Below are 24643 nucleotides of genomic sequence, written 5' to 3'. Positions count from 1 at the left end.
TTGGGTGACTGGGGTTCAAATGCTGGAGAGGGGTGGAGCCACAAACAGCCTATCTGATTTGTTTAATTTCTATGGGAATATACAAATTATTGATGCCAAGGACCCCAAAGCTCACAAACTTGGTTATTGAGTGTTTGTGTGTTAGAGTTAGAAAGTGGGTGGAGCCAACACCAGCCAAATACATACCTGGCCAACGCCGGGTCATCAGTGTGTGGAGACAAATACAAATTTCACTGGGAAAATGTAAACTGCAGCAATTCTGTTAATGGCAGGGTTTTTAAACTTTGCACAGTTGGTCACTGGGTGACTGGGATTAATATTCAGAAAAGTGGGTGGAGCCTACAAAAGTGAATCAGACTTCACCTGTTGCTTTTCAAGGGGAATATTTAATTGCTACCATTCTTGAACTGTTAATGGCACAGGCCTGAAACCTGGTACAGTTGGTTATTGGGTGACTGGGGTTCAAATTCAGAAAAGGGGGTGGAGCTACACACAGCCAATCAGATTTGTTTCATTTTAATGCAGATTATTGATACCAAAGACCGCAAAGCTCACAAACTTGGTCAGTGAGTAATTGTGTGTTAGGGTTAGAAAAAGTAGGCGGAGCCAACACCAGCCAAATACATACACGGGCAACGCCGGGCAATCAGCTAGTTCTTTATAAAAATATTCCCTAAAAAGGATTTAAACAATGATGCTGGCCAGCTTCCCTGCTTGCTACACAGTTGGCTGTTGAAAAGAGCAACTACCATTCACTAAGTGCTTTTGAAAATAAATAAATCCCTTAGAATCCCCCATGAAGAGATGGACTAGTCCAAAACCTGTCGGTTCTGTCAGATTTCTACAACCTACTGTAAGTAACAGTAACATAAGAGAAAAGTCGTTTATGGCTCATTTTACTCTGGAAAAAAACGTACTTATCTTTCTATGTTTGCACATACTTTTAAAACTTATCGCCATAGTGCGCCTTTAATAAGTCATAGGAATACACATTACATTGAAAGCTGCTGGTAACACAAGTCAGACACGCAGCCACACCGGCTCAGTAATGACACACAGCCACACCGGCTCAGTAATGACACGCAGCCACACCGGCTCAGTAATGACACGCAGCCACACCGGCTCAGTAATGACACGCAGCCACACCGGCTCAGTAATGACACACAGCCACACCGGCTCAGTAATGACACGCAGCCACGCCAGCTCAGTGATGACACGCAGCCACACCGGCTCAGTAATGACACACAGCCACGCCGGCTCAGTAATGACACGCAGCCACACCGGCTCAGTAATGACATGCAGCCACACCGGCTCAGTAATGACACGCAGCCACACCTGCTCAGTAATGACACGCAGCCACACCGGCTCAGTAATGACACACAGCCACACCGGCTCAGTAATGACACACAGCCACGCCGGCTCAGTAATGACACGCAGCCACACCGGCTCAGTAATGACATGCAGCCACACCGGCTCAGTAATGACACGCAGCCACACCGGCTCAGTAATGACATGCAGCCACACCGGCTCAGTAATGACACACAGCCACACCGGCTCAGTAATGACATGCAGCCACACCGGCTCAGTAATGACACACAGCCACACCGGCTCAGTAATGACATGCAGCCACACCGGCTCAGTAATGACACGCAGCCACACCGGCTCAGTAATGACATGCAGCCACACCGGCTCAGTAATGACACACAGCCACACCGGCTCAGTAATGACACGCACCCATGCCGGCTCAGTAATGACACGCAGCCACACCTGCTCAGTAATGACACGCAGCCACACCGGCTCAGTAATGACACGCAGCCACACCGGCTCAGTAATGACACACAGCCACACCGGCTCAGTAATGACACACAGCCACACCGGCTCAGTAATGACATGCAGCCACACCGGCTCAGTAATGACACACAGCCACACCGGCTCAGTAATGACATGCAGCCACACCAGCTCAGTAATGACATGCAGCCACACCGGCTCAGTAATGACACACAGCCACACCGGCTCAGTAATGACATGCAGCCACACCGGCTCAGTAATGACACGCAGCCACACCTGCTCAGTAATGACACACAGCCACACCGGCTCAGTAATGACATGCAGCCACACCGGCTCAGTAATGACATGCAGCCACACCGGCTCAGTAATGACACACAGCCACACCGGCTCAGTAATGACACGCACCCATGCCGGCTCAGTAATGACATGCAGCCACACCGGCTCAGTAATGACATGCAGCCACACCGGCTCAGTAATGACACACAGCCACACCTGCTCAGTAATGACACGCAGCCATGCCGGCTCAGTAATGACACGCAGCCACACCTGCTCAGTAATGACACGCAGCCACACCGGCTCAGTAATGACACACAGCCACACCGGCTCAGTAATGACACGCAGCCACACCTGCTCAGTAATGACACGCAGCCATGCCGGCTCAGTAATGACATGCAGCCACACCGGCTCAGTAATGACACGCAGCCATGCCGGCTCAGTAATGACACACAGCCACACCGGCTCAGTAATGTCACACAGCCACACATGATCAGTAATGACACGCAGCCACACCTGCTCAGTAATGACACGCAGCCACACCAGCTCAGTAATGACACGCAGCCATGCCGGCTCAGTAATGACACACAGCCACACCGGCTCAGTAATGTCACACAGCCACACATGATCAGTAATGACACGCAGCCATGCCGGCTCAGTAATGACACGCAGCCATGTGGCTCAGTAATGACACGCAGCCACACCGGCTCAGTAATGACACCAGGACCTTTTGGCCTGGAGGGAAAACACACACTAGAGGCCCGTTTTCATGGCAGCCCAAGCCCAAATGACATCATACTCGTGCTCCACGTGCTATATGCCAGTAGTCACATGGGAAATACAGTAAGAACACTTGAGGGACAGCATGACAAGTAAAGTACATTGCACTGGCACCGGGGGGCACATAATACATTTTGAGTTACAACGGCCGGGGATTCCGTCGTGTTCAGAATTTATCATCAGAATTCACCTGCAAGCAGCCCTTCTGGAGTCTAGGGACATTCTGCAAGCAGGCCTTTTGTAGTCTAGGGACTGTCTGCAAGCAGCCCTTCTGAAGTCTAGTGACTGTTGAAAACTTTTCAACCTAGACAGTACCTTATGTAGCTGTGCACATGCAGTCATTTTAACAATGGTGTGAGACTAGACAGATTTTTTTTTCCCATGTACCCTGCAGGTCAGCCTCTGCTCTGCATCATTCTGTGTATATTTCCCAGCTTGCCCGCCCTCTAATTGCTCTGTAATTGGATGTTTATTTCCCTCAGCCAGCCTAGTGGTTCACATTGCCTTATACAAAAACATGAAAGCACCAGGCACTGTACCAGCCCTATATCATGAAATGAGAGGCAGCCTCGGGGAAATCTCCCCCCTCCCCCCCGGTCAGTCCTCCCATGAATGACACGCAGCCACACCTGCTCAGTAATGACACGCAGCCATGCCAGCTCAGTAATGACACGCAGCCATGCAGGCTCAGTAATGACATGCAGCCACACCAGCTCATTAATGACACACGGCCACACCGGCTCAGTAATGACATGTGGCCACACCGGCTCAGTAATGACACGCGGCCACACCAGCTCAGAAATGACACGCAGTCACACCGGCTCAGAAATGACACGCAGCCACGCCGGCTCAGTAATGACACACAGCCACGCCGGCTCAGTAATGACATGCAGCCACGCCGGCTCAGTAATGACGTAATGACACGCAGCCACGCCGGCTCAGTAATGACATGCAGCCACGCCGGCTCAGTAATGACGTAATGACACGCAGCCACGCTGGCTCAGTAATGACACGCAGCCACACCGGCTCAGTAATGACACACAGCCAAACCGGCTCAGTTATGACACGCGGCTACACCGGCTCAGTAATGACACGCAGCGACGCCGGCTCAGTAATGACACGCAGCCACACCGGCTCAGTAATGACACACGGCCAAACCGGCTCAGTTATGACACGCAGCCACGCAGGCTCAGTAAAGACACGCAGCCACACCGGCTCAGTAATGACATGCAGCCATGCAGGTTCAGTAATGACACGCAGCCACACCGGCTCAGTAATGACACGCAGCCACACCGGCTCAGTAATGACACGCAGCCACATCGGCTCAGTAATGACACGCTGCCACACCGGCTCAGTAATGGCACGCAGCCACATCGGCTCAGTAATAACACGCAGCCACGCAGGCTCAGTAATGACATGCAGCCACGCTGGCTCAGTAATGACACGCGGCCACAACGGCTCAGTAATGACATGTGGCCACACCGGCTCAGTAATTACACGTGGCCACACCAGCTCAGTAATGACACACAGCCACACCGGCTTAGTAATGACACGCAGCCATGCAGGCTCAGTAATGACACGCAGCCATGCAGGTTCAGTAATGACACGCAGCCACACCGGCTCAGTAATGACACGCAGCCACACCGGCTCAGTAATGACACGCAGCCACATCGGCTCAGTAATGACACGCTGCCACACCGGCTCAGTAATGGCACGCAGCCACATCGGCTCAGTAATGACACGCAGCCACGCAGGCTCAGTAATGACATCCACGCCGGCTCAGTAATGACATGCAGCCACGCCGGCTCAGTAATGACATGCAGCCACGCTGGCTCAGTAATGACACACAGCCACACCGGCTCAGTAATGACATGCGGCCACAACGGCTCAGTAATGACATGTGGCCACACCGGCTCAGTAATTACACGCAGTCACACCGGCTCAGTAATGACACACAGCCACACCGGCTCAGTAATGACACACAGCCACACCGGCTTAGTAATGACACGCAGCCATGCAGGCTCAGTAATGACACGCTGCCACACCGGCTCAGTAATGGCACGCAGCCACATCGGCTCAGTAATGACACGCAGCCACGCAGGCTCAGTAATGACATCCACGCCGGCTCAGTAATGACATGCAGCCACGCCGGCTCAGTAATGACATGCAGCCACGCCGGCTCAGTAATGACATGCAGCCACGCTGGCTCAGTAATGACACACAGCCACACCGGCTCAGTAATGACATGCGGCCACAACGGCTCAGTAATGACACACAGCCACACCGGCTCAGTAATGACACGCAGCCACACCGGCTCAGTAATGACACACAGCCAAACCGGCTCAGTTATGACACGCGGCTACACCGGCTCAGTAATGACACGCAGCGACGCCGGCTCAGTAATGACACGCAGCCACACCGGCTCAGTAATGACACACGGCCAAACCGGCTCAGTTATGACACGCAGCCACGCAGGCTCAGTAAAGACACGCAGCCACACCGGCTCAGTAATGACATGCAGCCATGCAGGTTCAGTAATGACACGCAGCCACACCGGCTCAGTAATGACACGCAGCCATGCAGGCTCAGTAATGACACGCAGCCACACCGGCTCAGTAATGACACGCAGCCACGCCGGCTCAGTAATGACATGCAGCCACGCCGGCTCAGTAATGACACGCGGCCACACCGGCTCAGTAATGACATGCGGCCACACTGGCACAGTAATTACACGTGGCCACACCAGCTCAGTAATGACACGCAGCCACACCGGCTCAGTAATGACACACAGCCACTCTGGCTCAGTAATGACACGCAGCCACATTGGCTCAGTAATGACACGCGGCCACACCTGCTCAGTAATGAAATGCGGCCACACTGGCTCAGTAATGACATGAGGCCACACCGGCTCAGTAATGACATGCAGCCACACCTGCTCAGTAATGACATGCAGTCACACCGGCTCAGTAATGACACGCAGCCACACCTGCTCAGTAATGACATGCAGCCACACCTGCTCAGTAATGACATGCAGCCACTCCGGCTCAGTAATGACACGCAGCCACACCGGCTCAGTAATGACATGCAGCCACACCTGCTCAGTAATGACACACAGCCACACCGGCTCAGTAATGACATGCAGCCACTCCGGCTCAGTAATGACACGCAGCCACACCGGCTCAGTAATGACATGCAGCCACACCTGCTCAGTAATGACATGCAGCCACACCTGCTCAGTAATGACATGCAGCCACACCTGCTCAGTAATGACATGCAGTCACACCGGCTCAGTAATGACATGCAGTCACACCGGCTCAGTAATGACACGCAGCCACACCGGCTCAGTAATGACACGCAGCCACACCGGCTCAGTAATGACACGCAGCCACACCGGCTCAGTAATGACATGCAGCCACACCTGCTCAGTAATGACACGCAGCCACACCGGCTCAGTAATGACATGCAGCCACACCGGCTCAGTAATGACACACAGCCACACCGGCTCAGTAATGACATGCAGCCACACCGGCTCAGTAATGACATGCAGTCACACCGGCTCAGTAATGACATGCAGTCACACCGGCTCAGTAATGACACGCAGCCACACCGGCTCAGTAATGACATGCAGCCACACCGGCTCAGTAATGACACGCAGCCACTCCTGCTCAGTAATGACATGCAGCCACACCGGCTCAGTAATGACACACAGCCACACCGGCTCAGTAATGACACACAGCCACACCGGCTCAGTAATGACATGCAGCCACACCTGCTCAGTAATGACACGCAGCCACACCGGCTCAGTAATGACACGCAGCCACACCGGCTCAGTAATGACACACAGCCACACCGGCTCAGTAATGACACACAGCCACACCGGCTCAGTAATGACACACAGCCACACCGGCTCAGTAATGACATGCAGTCACACCGGCTCAGTAATGACATGCAGTCACACCGGCTCAGTAATGACACGCAGCCACACCGGCTCAGTAATGACACGCAGCCACACCGGCTCAGTAATGACACACAGCCACACCGGCTCAGTAATGACATGCAGCCACTCCTGCTCAGTAATGACATGCAGCCACTCCTGCTCAGTAATGACACACAGCCACACCGGCTCAGTAATGACATGCAGCCACTCCTGCTCAGTAATGACATGCAGCCACACCGGCTCAGTAATGACACACAGCCACACCGGCTCAGTAATGACATGCAGCCACACCGGCTCAGTAATGACATGCAGCCACACCGGCTCAGTAATGACACACAGCCACGCCGGCTCAGTAATGACATGCAGCCACACCTGCTCAGTAATGACACGCAGCCACACCTGCTCAGTAATGACACACAGCCACGCCGGCTCAGTAATGACACGCAGCCACGCCGGCTCAGTAATGACATGCAGCCACACCGGCTCAGTAATGACACACAGCCACGCCGGCTCAGTAATGACATGCAGCCACACCTGCTCAGTAATGACACGCAGCCACACCTGCTCAGTAATGACACGCAGCCACACCGGCTCAGTAATGACATGCAGCCACACCGGCTCAGTAATGACATGCAGCCACACCGGCTCAGTAATGACACACAGCCACGCCGGCTCAGTAATGACACGCAGCCACGCCGGCTCAGTAATGACACGCAGCCACACCGGCTCAGTAATGACACACAGCCACGCCGGCTCAGTAATGACACACAGCCACGCCGGCTCAGTAATGACATGCAGCCACACCTGCTTAGTAATGACATGCAGTCACACCGGCTCAGTAATGACTGTACATTGCTGACATTTTTTATTGTAACAATCAACGATTTATACAGGAAAATCGTGACAATTAACAAGGTTGCCCAAACTTTCGCATCCCACTGTATGTGTGGGGACTGCAGCTTCTACACTGATGGCAGCTGAGCTGAAGCTCCTCTTTATTGGTTTTTCGTGCTACTGATTGATCCCTTCCCCCATTGTGCTCCACCCACACAAGTCATAGGTTGCTGTGAGCAGATTGCTTTATCAGATACTATCAGAAAGTGAGGCTCAGTGTAGATAGCAGTTCAGTCCCCGAGGTGCATATATTCCAGTGTGGTGACAGATATTGAGACTTATAAGATTTTGCAACTTGCCATGCAGTGTGCACTGTGCATAACTGCGCATGCGCGCCATCTTTCACTTATCCCACTTGTTAGAATTTGCAATCACCGGTGTTCATTTCCCTCCAGGGGGGATTATTAGTTGCCTGCCAGAAGAGGGTTCTGTATTACAATAAGGTTAGGTTGGGTTGCATTTTCTGACACTAATACATTTAAGTCAATGGTTGGGCTGCACTTTCTGATACAAATACCTATAACTTACTGCAGCCGGTTGTAAATCTTATTAAGTTAAAAAAAAAAATTCACCACACCGGCCAGCAGGATCACAAGAGACCCGGTAACATTTCATCACATTTACCTCACACTTGTTATATAATATTGCTCTAGTAGTGATGTCATTATGTATAACCATTCCTTACAGACATTACATCCAGCATGTCTCCATGTAACACAGTATGGAGTGTGCTGAACATCCTGCATATAATGTGTAGGAATTGTCTCACCTCCAGTCTGGTTGAATCGCTGCATCGCTACCTGCACATTGTGCTTGTTAACAGGCTCAGCGCCTTGACCTATTTGTGTGTTCCTCTCCCAGTATTCCGGCTCCAGTTTCTTCATCCACTCAGTCTTGGGAACATAGCGGCGGGTGTCACTGTTATAATTTGATATCTCTCGATCATCCACATATCCCACTGAGGAGAACACAGGCAGCCCGGATCCTGGAGCTGAGACTGCTGTTCTGTAATATCGCATAGAGTGACTGTCTGAGGAGAGAGACATTGTTACATATAAGCACATTCACATCACCCCCTGTATAATAATGAGTGGCACACACAGGCTGGGGGTCTCTGGGGATGATTCTCTGCTATGACCCCTCTCCCAGCTGATGTGTGGATGAGAAGCATGCAGTGTGGGGAACCTCCCCTCCTCTACAGAGAATAACAGGTCAGATGTCTCACTAGGCAGTGTGGGCATGTGCCTAGAGGAGACTGATGGGTGGAGGCTGATGATCACCCCCCCCCCCCCCCCAGGTATAACAAATGTTGCTTGCCCCTCCCATATAACAAGTCCTGCCCCCACAGCCTCTGAGGTTAATGAGTTAATGGAAATGTTATGTTAACTTCATGGAAACGTATACAGCCTGGGAATGGGCAAATCTGCCGACTGTGATTGATACAATTTCAAGCTGTGCAAACTGACATAAAGTTTCCTCAACAAAAAGTAATTAGGATCTCATCTCCCCATCTCTGATAATTATCTTTGGTATTCCGTGTGCTGAGTGCCAGCCATGTGTGTACATAGCTCCCAACAGTCCTGATTCCTGGGATCCACCCCCATGTCCCTCCTCCCTACTTGGCTCTCCCATCTCCTCTTTATCCCTCCCCCTCTTGCAGACTACAGCACTGTGAAAGTAATTGTTTCTGGCACTCCTCATCCTCCTGCTGCTGACCACTCCCCAGTTTTGCCCCATGTTGCCCTGTGTCTGGTGGTAAAGCATCTTCTCTTGTGCTCAGCTGCTGCCTGTGTGATCAGCAGAGGAGGAGAGAGCTGCCCGCAGCCACTCAGTGCTGCTTGTGCCTCCTGTGTGCCAATCAGTGTAGTGCCACATGCTGTCTGGCAGCGAGTTACAAGCCTCTTGCACACTACATGCCAGGGCTGTGGAGTCGGAGTCGTGGAGTCGGGCAATTTTGGGTGCCTGGAGTCGGAGTCGGGAAAAAATGCACCGACTCTGACTCCGACTCCTAATGAATTTGTAACTGTAATTAAACTGTAATTAAAATAGAAAATATGATAAAATGTTCTATTTCTCAGATAATAGTCATTAAAAATAATGTATATATACAGTATATATACAGTAATAGCTGTGCTTAGTCCACAAAAATGAAATAAACCAATCAAAATTAGTTACTTGTGCTGCTTCAGTAAAGCAGTCCCCGTATTTTTAAGGTCAGATATACATATCTGATTGTGACTGTATATATGATGTGTACACAGGAATCTCTTATATATACTAAATAACATCTATGCTGTAAGAATAAAGCCTGATGTGTAGCCGTGTCACTAATAGAGATGGTCAATGAGATGGAAATAATTCTGCATTGATGCTGATTTATGCAAATGTATGCACTCCCTTTGCTGATGAAATCAAATAATTTGATATGTTGTTAAAATTTGGTTTGGTGACTACAAATTAAAGGGTACCTGAGACGGATGAAAAGTAAAGTTTTATACATACCTGGGGCTTCCTCCAGCCCCCTTCAGGCCAATCAGTCCCTCGCTGTCCTCCACCACCTGGATCTTCTGCTATGAGTCCTGGTAATTCAGCCAGTCAGCGCAGTCCGGCCACATGCCGCTCCCACAGCCAGGAACATTCTGCACCTGCGCAATAGTGCTGCACAGGTGTAGTATGCTCCTGGCGGCGGAGTGTGTGCATGCGCACTACGCCCGACTGGCTCAAGTACCTGGACTCATAGCAGAAGATCCAGGTGGTGGAGGAGGACAATGAGGGACTGATTATCCTGAAGGCGGCTGGAGGAAGCCCCAGGTATGTATAAAACTTTAATTTCATCTGTCTCGGGTTTACTTTGTTACACAGTAGTAATATACATATGCACTCCCCACAGAGCTGCGGGGAATCCACTGAGAATGCTGTGCACATTGAACACAGAGGGGTTGTTTGTCACCCATAAACCTTGTTCAGATTGTGCATGAAGAATGTGTAATAGAGGAAGAATCTCCTCATTCCCCTGCAGAGTACCTGCCCATCATTCTTACATGCACCCACACTTACATTGCCTAGGGCCTGATAGATGTTCTTTGTTCCGGTTTGTACCTTTTACAAGTACTCTTACCAAGGACTAGTTTTAGTCTAAAGGGAATAAATATAGTAGTCTACATATCCTTCTCACTTCAGTTGTCTTGTAAAATTCCTAAGCGTTAGCAGTTAAGAGACGAATTTCATGTTACATACTTTTAATCAACAAAATTGTAATATGCAAATTAGAGGAGTCGGAGTCGAGGAGTCGGAGGAATCCTAAACTGAGGAGTCGGAGTCGGTGGATTTTTGGACCGACTCCACAGCCCTGCTACATGCTAATCCGATTTTTATACGATCTGATTTTTGATTCTGATTTAAAAAACCATAGCAGCATGCAGTACTTTTTTTTAATCGGAATCAAAAAGTTGGATCATATAAAAAATTTGGGATGGCATGTAGTGTGCAAGAGGCCACAGGCTGCACAGCTCTGCACTGTACAGCACAGAAAGCTACAGTGACTGCAGGCAGCTCCCCTTCACTCCTGCCATCCACACACACAGCTGTGTGTCTCTTGCCGAGCACTGTAATCACAGCGCAGGAGATGTGGGCACAGCCGGCGCCACCATAGGCCATAATAGGAATTACAGCTATAGCGGCGCACACAGAGTAACTTCGGCGCCATCACAAGACGGAGCAGAAATTACATTTTAAGAGAAAATCATTTGCCTTCCAGCAATAGCTGGAAGCCGAATTACATCATTCCCCACTATCCACGTGGACCTGGAGGGGGAATAGTAATAAATGTCGCCAGGAGCCATACCGGCTTTATCCTGCGCCCAAGTCTCCTGGCGGCGATTACATAGCTATGGGTCTCCTGCACATGTGTGGGGAGAGAGAGGAGGACCATTAGCTGAAATGGAAGGTGCAAGGACAGTGTGCCTTGGAAGGGATACATACCTCCCAACTTTTTGAAATAAGAAGGAGGGACACTTAAGCCACACCCCTAATCATACCCCCGGCAAACCTCTACTCACGCCTACCATAAAAATTTCATAAATATGTTGTATCAAAAATATGTTGTTTTAAAATTTAAACCGCACTGGTCCTTTTCATCCTGGTTCATTTTCCTTCATATTAGTACTTGAAAATAAGTAATATATCCATTTAAAGAATGGGAATAAAGTTTAGAGTCTATTAAACACATTTTTCAGTAAAGAAAAAAAAAACATACATTTACATTTCTGTACATCAGTCCTGAAAGAGGGACACATGAGGAAGAAAGAGGGACACGAGGAAGAAAGAGGGACAGAGGGATTTGGTTCCCAAAGAGGGACTGTCCCTCTGAGAAAGGGACAGTTGGGAGCTATGGGCAGGGCCGTGCAGAGGGTCCTTAAGTGGGGGGTGCTCAAACTTAAAAAAGGGGCCTGGCAATGCCTTCCCCCGCATGTGCCCCCCCCCCCCCCCCCCCCGCCTCGTTTCTGGCTAGGGGGTATTGATTGTCATGCTGCTGAATGCAGATGATGGGTGCCATGTGGGTTCTGGGTGTGAGTACTGAGTGTCATGTGGGTTCTGGCTATGGTTGGGTATCGAGCGTCATGCAGGTTGTTGATTGCAAATACTTAGTGCCATGTAAGATCTGGGTGCAGGTACTGGATGTGACATGGGTGCGAATACTTGGCGCCATGCCTGTACTGGGTGCTGGCTATGGGTGGGCTTTGGGCATCACATGGGTTTTGAATGTGGGTACTTTGGGTGCGGTACGGGTTAAGTGGGTGCTTGGTGCAGATAGTGGGTGCCATGTGGAAGCTGTGTGCAGGTGTGAGTACTGGGTGCAATGTCTGGCATGGGTGCAGATACTTGGTGTCATGTGAGTGTAAATACTGGGTGCCAGCTATGAGGGGAAGGGGTGGATGCTGGGAAAAGTAGAGGTCAGTGTGGGTGCTGCAGGAAGGGGCAGGGCCATGCAGAGGATCCTCAAGGGTCTGGTGCTCAAATTTGAAAATCGATAAATCGTGCTAAATTGTGTATGTAATACCCCCCTCTCCAGAAAGCATAAGACACACACACACACACACACACACACACACACACACACACACACACACACACACCTTTATAGCAGTATTAGGCAGACTTTGTGTCTCCTTCCAACCAACTCAAATCAGCAGTGATAGGTGCCCACTGTTAGAGTGGGTTAGAGTGGGCACAGTGGAGGCACAGACTCACCTTTCATTACTGGGACCTCTGTCCCTCTTGATCAGCACCCAAGCCTCTTTTCAGGCAAATGCGTGGTTACCAATATGCAGTGGTTGCTAAGCATTAGTAGATGCAAAACTGCAGTAAGTGTCAAGGTGCAGTGGGTGCCCAGATGCAGTAGATGGTAAGACGCAAAGGTTCACTTTGTGCTAAGTTGCAGTGGGTGCCAAGATGCCAAAGAAAAGTCTGTGTCAAGCTGCTGTGGGTACCAAGGTCCAGTGTTTGGGTGTTTATTTGCAGTGGGTGCTATGCAGTATTGGGTGCTGAATGAGTAGCAGATGGTGATAAACAATAGTGGGTGCCATGTGAGTGCTAATTGGTACAAGGAGCCATGTGAGTGTTGGACATGAGTGAGTAGGGAGTGCCATGTGTGGTCTGGGTGTGTGCCATGGGAGAGTACTGAGTCTCATATGGGTTCGACCAAGGATGGGTACTGGGTGCTATTTGGGTGCTGGCCATGGACGAGTACTAGGTGCATATAATGGCTTTGGAACTTGGTGACGTGCGAGTACTGTGCCATGTGGGTGTATGTGGGTCTTAGGTGCAAATACTAAGTGCCAAGTGGGTACTGGGAGTGAGTAATAATTCCTTTTTTTGTACATGGTGACATATGGGTGATGGGTGCTGGCCAGTGGGGTATTTGTTGTCATGTGGGTGCTAAAGGCAGATGCTGGGTGCAATGTGGTTTCTGGGTGCTGGCACAGGGTGTCATGTGGCTTCTGGCTGTATGGGTTTGTATCAACCATCATGTAGGTGTTGATTGCAGGTACTCAGTCCCTTGTGAGTTCTGGGTGCAAGTACTGGATGTCATATGTGAGTGCTTGGTGTGGGTGCTGGGCACCAAGTGGAGGCTTAGTGCAACTGTAACTACCGCAGAGGAAACATGTGGGTGTTGGGTGCAGGTACTGGGTACCACATAGGTGCAAATACTTGGTACCATGCCTGCACTGGGTGCTAGCTCTGGGTGGGCATTGTGTGTTATGTGGGTTCTGAGTGCAGGTACTTTGGGTGCTAGTACTAGTTATGTGAGTGCAGATAGTGGGTGCCATGTGAAGGCGGTGTGCAGGTTTAAGTAGTGAGTGCCATGTTGGGGCTGGGTGCAAGTACTGTGCCATGTAGGTGTGAGTGCTGGGTGCCAGCTATAGGGTGAAGGGGTGCAGGTATTGGGTGTCATGTGGCTGTTTGATGCAAGTACTAAGTGCCATATTGAGGCCGGATGTGAGTATTGGATGCAGGGTGCTTGGTGCAAGTACTGGGTGCTTGCTATAGTGGGGGAAACTGGTTGAGTGTAATGTGGGTGCTGAATATTGGTGGGATTGCTGTGGGTGCAGGGGGTGGGAGATCACTGTGGGTTCTGCTATGAATGGCATAGTTGCTGCTAGGGGAGGTAGAGATCAGTGTGGTTGATGGGGGAAGGGTAGGTCACTGTGGGTGCTGGGGGGAGAAGTAACTGTGGGTGCTGTGGAAGGTAGAGGTCAGTGTGGGTGCTGGAGGAAAGGGAGGTCGCTGTGGGTCCCTTGGGGGAGATCACTGTGGGTCTCGGGAGGTAGAGGTCATTGTGGGTGCAGGGGGTGGGAGGTCACTATGGGTGCTGCTATGAATGGCATAGTTGCTGCTAAGGGAGGTAGGGGTCAGTGTGGGTGCTGAGGGAAGGGGAAGTCACTGTGGGTGCTGGGAGAAATCAGTGTGGTTACTGGAGGAGGAAGTGGATGCCGGATGTTGGGAGAGGACACTGTGGGTGCTGGCCATGGGAGAGGTCACTGTAGGTGCTGCTTTTGGGATGGGAGGTCCCTGTGGGTGCTTCAGGGGACAGGAGGGTAGCCACTGGGGGAGGGAAAATCACTGTGGGTGCTGGGGGAGGGAGAGGTCACTGTTAGTGCTGGGGGAGGGAGAGGTCACTGTGGGCACTAGGTGGAGGGAGAGGTCACTATGAGTGCTAGATGAAGGGAGATGTCACTGTGGGTACTGGGTAGGGAGAGGTCAGTATGGGTCCTAGGTGGAGGGAGAGGTCACTGTGAGTGCTAGGGGAGGGAGTGGTCACTGGGTACTAGGTGGAGGGAGAGGTCACTATGGGTGCTGGGGGGGTAGAGGTCAGTATGGGTCCTAGGTGGAGGGAGAGGTCAGTATGCCACACTAGGATTCCTGTCTGGGCCTCTTCACTTGAATTTGTCCCCGGCGGGGGCGAAGCTTCCCACGGGTGGGCGGGGCTTATCACGGTCGGGGCGGGGCTTATTTTCCACGGCGAGAGGGCATTTTTTTGAAGATTTTAAAAAGGGGGGTGCCTGGGCACCCAGAGCATCCCCCTGTGCACGTGCCTGGCTATGGGGTTATGCAGTGTGGGTATGGGGGTCAGGGGATTAGAATACATAACAAGAGTGGGTGTTGTGGGGGAGGGGTGCAGGTTGTACAGTATGACAAGCTATTGGGAGAGAGGAGGATAGTAGGAGCTAGCACCTGCTACCCACTGCTGCTTGTCCTCCATGTAGGGCACACTCCACTGCAACTCAGCACCCCCAGTGACTGACCACCCTCTACAACCTGTGACTGCAAACTTCAATTCCATCCACTAAACTCATCTGCTGCCTATTTTAATTTGAATTACAAAAATGTCTCTTGCAGCATTTTGACACCACAGGTGATTCCGCAGCGTTTGCACGGCAATTGCCGATCGCTGGCAATCAGCAAATCACTAGTGCAGTAGCTCCCTATCGGAGGATTCATATTGCAGTGTTTGCAATTGCATGCAGCTGCTTGGAAGCAATCATAAAAAACTGCAGCAAAATCTGTGTGAAACAGCGCTTGAACTCTTTCCATGTTTTAGTTTGCGATGGGGGCATGGTTAGGGATGTCACAGGGGGTGTGTCTTAAGTGTCTCTCTCTCTTATTTCAAAACGTTGGGAGATATGCTTGTGCATGAGATCCCCTTTCTACCAGGGCCGGAATTCTGGAAAGGCCACACCGCCCTTGGCCTTGGGCACCTGCAGCCTGAGGGGCAGCTGGACATGAGAGAGGCTGCTACATATGAAAGAGGAGGCTGAAAGTGGGAAGCAACACATGACAAAGTGAAATAGAAGCTCAAGTAAGCTGTTCATGAGAGAGGCTGCTGTACATGGATGTTACACATGGAAGAGGGGGCTGCACATGGAATGGGAGGGGCTGCTGTACATGGATAATACACATGGAAGAGGGGGCTGCACATGGAATGGGAGGGGCTGCAGTACATGGATGATACACATGGAAGAGGAGGCTGCACATGGAATGGGAGGGGCTGCTGTACATAGATGATACACATGGAAAAGGGGGCTGCACATGGAATGGGAGGGGCTGCTGTACATGGATGATACACATGTAAGAGGGGGCTGCACATGGAATGGGAGGGGCTGCTGCATATGGAATGGGAGGGGGCTGCTGTACATGGATGATACACATGGAAGAGGAGGCTGCACTTGGAATAGGAGGGGCTGCTGTACATGGATGATACACATGTAAGAGGGGGCTGCACATGGAATGGGAGGGGCTGCTGCACATGGATGCTGCACATGGAATGGGAGGGGGCTGCTGTACATGGATGATACACATGGAAGAGGAGGCTGCACTTGGAATGGGAGGGGCTGCTGTACATGGATGCTGCACATGGAATGGGAGGGGGCTGCTGTACATGGATGATACACATGGAAGAGGACTTGTAAAAACAAAACAGAGGACACCGAGAGCCCAGTAGTGCAATATTGTCTGGTAAGCTCAATATATAAAATAATGTCAAAGGTTCTTATACTCACAAAGGTGGGTTACCATCAGGCAACCACTTGACAGGCAGGTGGGGAGTATTAGTACCTGACCCCACTCAGGTATAAAAGTCGCTCTCTGTAGATAGGAAAATGGGGAAAGAACCCCTCCACCAGGGGTGGACTTAATAGTGCTGTAATATGTACGAACAGAGGCGCCAAGCAGAGTAAAACAATGTTCTAAAAATGATAAAAAGAGGGAAGTCGAGGTGGACTTACCTCCCTCTGGTAGTGGACATATACTCAAATGCAGAGTAAAAATATATATACAATTTATTCACAACTCCATAAAATCGCAACGCGTTTCGCGGTCAACAGTCCCGCTTCATCAGGCAGTATAGGAGCATAAAAAACTGGTTCAGGTCCATGGACGTCGCGTTGCGATTTTATGGAGTTGTGAATAAATCTATATATATAATAGACTAAGTGCCTCAACCTTCAAACAAGAAGAAGAAGAAGTACTTTGCATGAGAAAATTTATGCGTGATCAAACACCAAGTTTAAGGCCTCTTTTCCACGGACTGTTGAGCTGTGTGCTCAGCAAGCAGTTACCAGGCAGCAGCGAGCAGATACCAGGCACAGTGTTCTCCCTAGAGCCCTTTAAGTGGGCGGGCCGCCCGGGTAAATGCATTTACCGCCCGGACGTTATTTACAGCCTCCTTCCACGGCTGGCTGAAGGTCTTTGATCTTCTTCACTTCTCTATTTAGTTCAACAGGCAGTCAGCGGCTGCGTCAACACAGAGCAGACAGCCCACTGCTGTCAGTCAGAGACGATCTCCCCCTCCTTCTCAGATCCTTCCTATCAGCAGCGTGGGAGAGGGGCGGGGAAAGCTAGGAACAGCACAGAGCAGAGGAGTCTGACCGCGGGAGCTTTGAAGGAGCTGGAGGGCGGGGCGTACACCGAGGGAGCAGAGACTGACTTGCATGGCTCTATTCCGAATAGTGAGTACTGAGTTAGTAGGTTATCTCCCGGGCCACTGCAGTGGAAGACGCTCTTCTCCTCCTTCTCCCTCTTGTCAGTGCAGAAGCACAAAGCCCCTTCCTCTCCTCCCCCTCCCTTCCCTTCATCAGATAAACTTTATTGTGTCTGTGGGTGAGTTCATTAACAAATCAAAACGGTTAAGCATTGAGAGTTTACAACAGTTAAAATATACCCCATTTAAACACTGCCAGGGATGTGTCATGAGAGATATAAGGAGCAGTTTACAGCCAGCTGCGAGAGAAGTCTGGTACATGGCATTCACTCAGTCTCCTATCTCACTACACAAACCTTTGTAATCTAACACCAAATGTCTTTCCCTAGTTTAAATTAACCCCTGATTCTCCAGCTTTCAGAATCTGCACATGGATGGCTAAATGTTCAGTTAGCCTGCCTGGTCTCAGCTGTTATGCTTATTTCACAACAATGCAATTTTCTCTGACGGTCCAATCTATTTCCGACAAGTCTGATCTTATTCCCAATCGCTTTTCTAATCACGTCTATACAAAATGAATCAAAAAAACGATCGAGAATCAGATCAGACCTGTCATAAATAATTGATTCGACTGTCAATTCTGACAGAAAATTGCATTGTCTTTATAATGCTTAGTACACACAATCTAACTTGTATGCTCACAAATCACTGTGTTTAAAATTAGCCTATTTTTTACTAAGTCCCTACTGGGGTTCTCACCACTGCTGGTGCTGCCTGTGTGATTAGTTAGTCAGCACTCTTCTCTGACTCCTAGTGTATGTCCAGCAGCAGGAGTCATGCACATAGCATGCACGGTGAATGTTATCTGGTCTTTGTCAGTCATACATGTTTTGATAGGGCTATGGCATTCACACCGGAATGCTTTTCAGGGGGGTTTTCAGCGCTTTGCTGATCATCAGTAATCAGCAAAGTGCTAGGACAATGTTACTTTATGGTAGCAATAATTCTGCAGTTATGATTTGTTTAAAATCGCTAATGTGCTGCCTGCTGCATTGTCGGAGCGTTCACAATGTGACTCTCTTTCCAAAAGAGATGTCCCCCTCTCCACGCAGCTTGGTGCCAACCTCTTCCGACCCAGCGTAACTCTCCCTCTGCCCTCAGTATTCGTTTACTTCCTCACCCAGTAGCAAACAGTGTGACCTAACTTCACCACCCGGCTACTTTTCCATGCCACCCGGCTGGAAAATATTTCTGGGGAGAACACTGCGGCAGCAGCAAGCAGTTATCAGTCAGCAGTGAGCAGATACCAGGCAGCAGCAAGCAGTTACCAGGCAGCAGCAAGCAGTTACCAGGCAGCAGCAAGCAGTTACCAGGCAGCAGCAAGCAGTTACCAGGCAGCAGCAAGCAGTTACCAGGCAGCAGCAAGCAGTTACCAGGCAGCAGCAAGCAGTTACCAGGCAGCAGCAAGCAGTTACCAGGCAGCAAAAGACAAAAAGACAAACACTTATATAGCGCTTTTCTCCTGGCGGACTCAAAGCGCCAGAGCTGCAGCCACTAGGACGCGCTCTATAGGCAGTAGCAGTGTTAGGGAGACTTGCCTAAGGTCTCCTGCTGAATAGGTGCTGGTTTACTGAACAGGCAGAGCCAAGATTCGAACCCTGGTCTCCTGTGTCAGAGGCAGAGCCCTTAACCATTACACTATCCAGCCACAGGCAGCAGCAAGCAGTTACCAGGCAGCAGCAAGCAGTTACCAGGCAGCAGCAAGCAGTTACCAGGCAGCAGCAAGCAGTTACCAGGCAGCAGCAAGCAGTTACCAGGCAGCAGCAAGCAGTTACCAGGCAGCAGCAAGCAGTTACCAGGCAGCAGCAAGCAGTTACCAGGCAGCAGCAAGCAGTTACCAGGCAGCAGCAAGCAGTTACCAGGCAGCAGTGAGCAGTTGTGAGAGTTTGAGAGCCATTTCACTGCCTATTCACAGTCCATGGAAAAGAGGCCTTACCCTAGCAAGTCTGACATTGCAAATCTGGCCTAATTGGATATTCATGAGGCAATGCTCATGCAAATGCATGCACAAACCAATACCACAAAGCAGTCACCCTGCTACATGCTACATTAGCACTATCCGGCTTAGTGCACACCAGAGCGGTTCGGCAGCGTTTTGCGATCCACTTGCGGCTGCGGATACGCTTGGGTAATGTATTTCAATGGGCTGGTGCACACCAGAGCGGGAGGCGTTTTGCTGAAACGCATACTCCCGAGGTGAGGCATTTTTTTGGATTTCGGATGCGTTTCTGCCTCAATGTTAAGTATACGAAAAACGCAAACCGCTCTGAAAAACGGCAGTTCAGAGCGGTTTTGCAGGCGTTTTTGTTACAGAAGCTGTTCAGTAACAGCTTTACTGTAACAATATATGAAATCTACTACACCAAAAACGCTTTACAAAACCGCAAAATGCTAGGTGAAATGCTACAGAAAAATAAGAAAAAGCGTTTCAAAATCTGCTAGCATTTTGCGGATCTGCTAGCAGTTTTTGGTGTGCTCCAGGCCTCCAGAGCGCAACGGGGAGGATTCCCAATGCCCCCTTTTTATACAACTGGGGGGACCGCAGGGTCCCAGGCTCTCTCACTGCCTGGAAACCACAGCGGCACCCCGGAGGGGGAGGCTGGGTGGCGTGGACGACCCCCCCCCAAGTTTGGCCAGCGCCGGGGAGAGCCGTCTGCACCCACCTCCCAATATTAAAAACAGGCACTTACCTTAACATCCATTGCGTTCTGCTACATGCGCATTAATTTGGGGGCACCACATGAGAAAGGAGAGAAGCATGGGTCACCCCAAGCTTTAGAGCTCAGGGCTGGCTCACATACAGCACTCCAGAGGGGGGGGGGGGGGGGGGAGGCGCACTCACTCCAGGGTTCACACCACCGGAGCAAGCCATCCACCACCTGCCTCCAAAGGATACAAACTGCACACAATGCTTTCCATGAGAAAATTAATGCGCATGTAGCAGAACCCAATGGACGTTAAGGTAAGTGGCTGTTTTTAATATTAGGAGGTGGGTGCGGACGGCTCTCCCCAGCGCTGGCCACGCTGGGGGGGGAGGGGGGGGGCAGCTGCGCCACCCAGCCTCCCACTCCGGGGTGCCGCTGTGGTTCCCAGGCAGCGAGAGAGCACTTTGCAGTATTGGTTTTTTGACCCTGCATAGTTTGGCATGCGAAAGCAAATGCATATTTGCATGAGCATTGCCTCATAAATAGCCAATTAGGCCGGATTTGCAAAGCCAGACTTGCTACAGGTAAACTTGGTGTTTGAGCACGCATACATTTTCTCATGGAAAGCCTACTTCTTCTTGCTTCAAGGTTGAGGCACGTACTCTATTAGATAGATAGATGCGGCGTATGCTACGACGCGGGTTGGCTAGTTGTATATATATTTTTACTCTGCATTTGAGTATATGTCCACTACCAGAGGGAGGTAAGTCCACCTCGACTTCCCTCTTTTTATCATTTTTAGAACATTGTTTTACTCTGCTTGGCGCCTCTGTTCGTACATATTACAGCACATGGAAGAGGAGGCTGCACTTGGAATGGGAGGGGCTGCTGTACATGGATGATACACATGGAAGAGGGGGCTGCACATGGAATGGGAGGGGCTGCTGTACATGGATGTTACACATGGAAGAGGGGGCTGCACATGGAATGGGAGGGGCTGCAGTACATGGATGATACACTTGGAAGAGGGGGCTGCACATGGAATGAGATGGGCGGCAGTACATGGATGATACACATGGAAGAGGGGGCTGCACATGGAATGGGAGGGGCTGCAGTACATGGATGATACACATGGAAGAGGGGGCTGCACATGGAATGGGAGGGGCTGCAGTACATGGATGATACACATGGAAGAGGGGGCTGCACATGGAATGGGAGGGGCTGCAGTACATGGATGATACACATGGAAGAGGGGGCTGCACATGGAATGGGAGGGGCTGCTGTACATGGATGATACACATGGAAGAGGGGGCTGCACATGGAATGGGAGGGGCTGCTGTACATGAATGATACACATGTAAGAGGGGGCTGCACATGGAATGGGAGGGGCTGCTGTACATGGATGACACACTTGGAAGAGGGGGCTGCACATGGAATGAGAGGGGCGGCAGTACATGGATTATACACATGGAAGAGGGGGCTGCACATGGAATGGGAGGGGCTGCTGTACATGGATGTTACACATGGAAATAGGGGCTGCACATGGAATGGGAGGGGCTGCTGTACATGGATGATACACATGGAAGAGGGGGCTGCACATGGAATGGGAGGGGCTGCAGTACATGGATGATACACATGGAAGAGGGGGCTGCACATGGAATAGGAGGGGGGCTGCTGTACATGGATGTTACACATGGAAGAGGGGGCTGCACATGGAATGGGAGGGGCTGCTGTACACAGATGATACACATGGAAGAGGGGGCTGCACATGGAATGGGAGGGGCTGCTGTACACAGATGATACACATGGAAGAGGGGCTGCACATGGAATGGGAGGGGCACTGCTGTACATGGATGATACACATGGAAGAGGGGGCTGCTGTACATGGATGATACACATGGAAGAGGGGGCTGCACATGGAATGGGCTGCTGTACATGGATGATACACATGGAAGAGGGGGCTGCACATGGAATGGGAGGGGTGCTGCTGCACATATGGTATGACTCATAGGGCCTGATGCACAAAGTTGCGGTAATACTACCATGCACAGACAGCGCACAGCAATATTACCCTTACTTCTGGCATCGTGTACCGCAAATCACACTATTAGCGTGACCCGTGGTGCTCGAGTAGCGGAATAGTTGCCAAGGTAATGAGTATTACTAAAAAGAGTTACCATTAGTAACGCTCATTAATGTAGCTACTAGAGTACCGCAGGTCACACTTATAGCATCACTCGTCGTATTGCCTTGTGATGTACACTGCAGTATTACCATGAATTTGTGCCTCAGGCCCATAGAGGTCATCCTGCTGTCTGGTTAGGAACACATATAGGATCTGTGCTCAATCTTGGTACTAGCACTAGCTCTTTATTACTCTCAGTTATTGAAAAATAGTGCTATGAATTCAGAACCTTATCATCTTTATGATTTTGCCACAATCAGCACTGTGGTCACTTTAGCACTTATAAACATTATCTGTATTTTATAGGAGAACATATGTACAGTAGAAACCCGTTATAGTAAACTCCAAGGGACCAGGATAAGTGGTTTACTATATCACACGTTTACTATATCAGAAATTGTAATTTTCATGCACATAAAGTATATTATAGTGCTGTACTTCAATTTTTGGGCATTTTATTTAAAATGCAAGCTAAAACAACTGTTTTACAAACTTTTTTTTCAATGGCAAAAATGCACCACCAGCGATCGGCACCACAGAGTTAGTCTGACCACACACACAGACATGCAGGCGGTACCTCTGTGGGCGGGATTTAGCACGGGTTGGAATGCATGATGGTTGGCTGTATTTTGGAGAGAGGCTGCATGATTGGCCCAAGTGTGAGCAGGAAGTTTTGTCTTACCCAGTTGCTGCGATTTGTACAGCCTGGGATTCGTGCAGCCTGGTTATGCAGCCCTAAGGTATTCTAGACCTTGTAGTCCACCAAATGTGCACCCTTGCTAAAGAGTAACAGCAGCGCTATTCATTGCACCACATTCAGGCATCAGCTCACCTGCCAGTGTGAAGAGAGCAGCTGAGATCACTGGTTTCACACTGACACATGCGCCACCCGCTTTCCACTATATCCAGAGTCAGCCTCATGTAGAGGCCAAAAAACTAGTTTAGTATACCCGAATGTTTATTATATCAGAGTTTACTTTACCAAGCGTTGTTCCCATAGAATTATAATGGGGATTGGCTGGGACCTGAAGAGGTGGTTTACTATCCCCAAACGTTTACTATACCCGAGATTATTACTGTATAAGCGAGATTTAAGTGTATTTTCGTCATTCATTATTTGATCATACTTACATTCTGATATAAGAATCCTGCACATTATCTTGATTTAGAATAGAGATGTTGGTGGGGCACCACCTGCTTGTTTTTAACCACTTCCCCTCCCCTGGGACTAGTGACTACATCCCTGCATTTCCCCATAACTGCTTGCAGGGACGTAGCTACTATGTCCCTCCCCTCTGCTCGCTCCCTGCACGTTCCCGCTCTTGTTACCACCGCCAATCTTTAGCCGGGAGATCAATGAATGGGAACACAGTTTCCATTCATTGATCTATGTCCCCATGTGAATGAACGCCGCTGTCCATGAGACAGCGCCTTCATTCACAAAAAATGGTAGTTACATGTACTTTATGCAAGTAATACTACGCATAGAGAAGTTTTGCGCGAGGACATCTTGTGGCCAAATAGTAAACTTACATCTAAAATCATTTTTCTAAATAAAAAGACCTATTTTTACATTTTAGATTAACCCCTTACTTCTCACACTACCCAATAGTACCCCCCCCCCCCCCCAAAAAAAAATTGTAAAATAAATAAATATATTTACAATTAAAAAAAATACATAAATAGTTACCTTAGGGACTGAAATTTTAAAATATCTATGTCAAGAGGGTATATTACTGTTAATGTTGAAACTGTGGGCTTGATAATAGTGACAGACGCAAAACTGATAAAATGCTCCTTTATTTCCAAATAAAATATTGGCGCCATACATTGTGCTAGGGAACTATTTTAACCTCTTGAGGACCGCGGTGTTAAACCCCCCTAGTGATCAGGCCATTTTTTACAATATAGACCACTGCAGCTTTAAGGACTTGCTGCAGGGCCACACAACTCAGCACACAAGTGATTCTCCCCCCCCCCCCTTTTCTGCCCACCAACAGAGCTCTCTGTTGGTGGGCAATGATCGCTCCTGGGATGTTTTTAGGTGAATTAATGCAAGGCGTGCTGACAGGTGAAAATTGCTATTTTTTTAAGGGGAAAAA

At 49.9% G+C, this 24643-nt stretch overlaps 1 protein-coding gene across 2 annotated transcripts in view; it reads right to left on the bottom strand.

The window, feature by feature from the left end:
- Nucleotides 1–24643, bottom strand: part of LOC137528715 (class I histocompatibility antigen, F10 alpha chain-like) — a 108497-nt gene that overhangs the window by 68989 nt on the left and 14865 nt on the right. For both annotated transcript variants that reach the window (XM_068250225.1, XM_068250226.1), the window contains exon 2: nt 8442–8702. In XM_068250225.1, the coding sequence (XP_068106326.1) occupies nt 8442–8702 (261 nt within the window). The remainder of the gene's footprint in view (nt 1–8441; nt 8703–24643) is intronic.

The sequence above is a fragment of the Hyperolius riggenbachi genome, chromosome 8 (genome assembly GCF_040937935.1).
Source record: "Hyperolius riggenbachi isolate aHypRig1 chromosome 8, aHypRig1.pri, whole genome shotgun sequence".
NCBI classification, from domain to species: Eukaryota; Metazoa; Chordata; class Amphibia; order Anura; family Hyperoliidae; genus Hyperolius; species Hyperolius riggenbachi.
The sequence above is the reverse complement of the archived record's forward strand: the minus strand, read 5'-3'. Positions and strand labels throughout refer to the sequence as shown.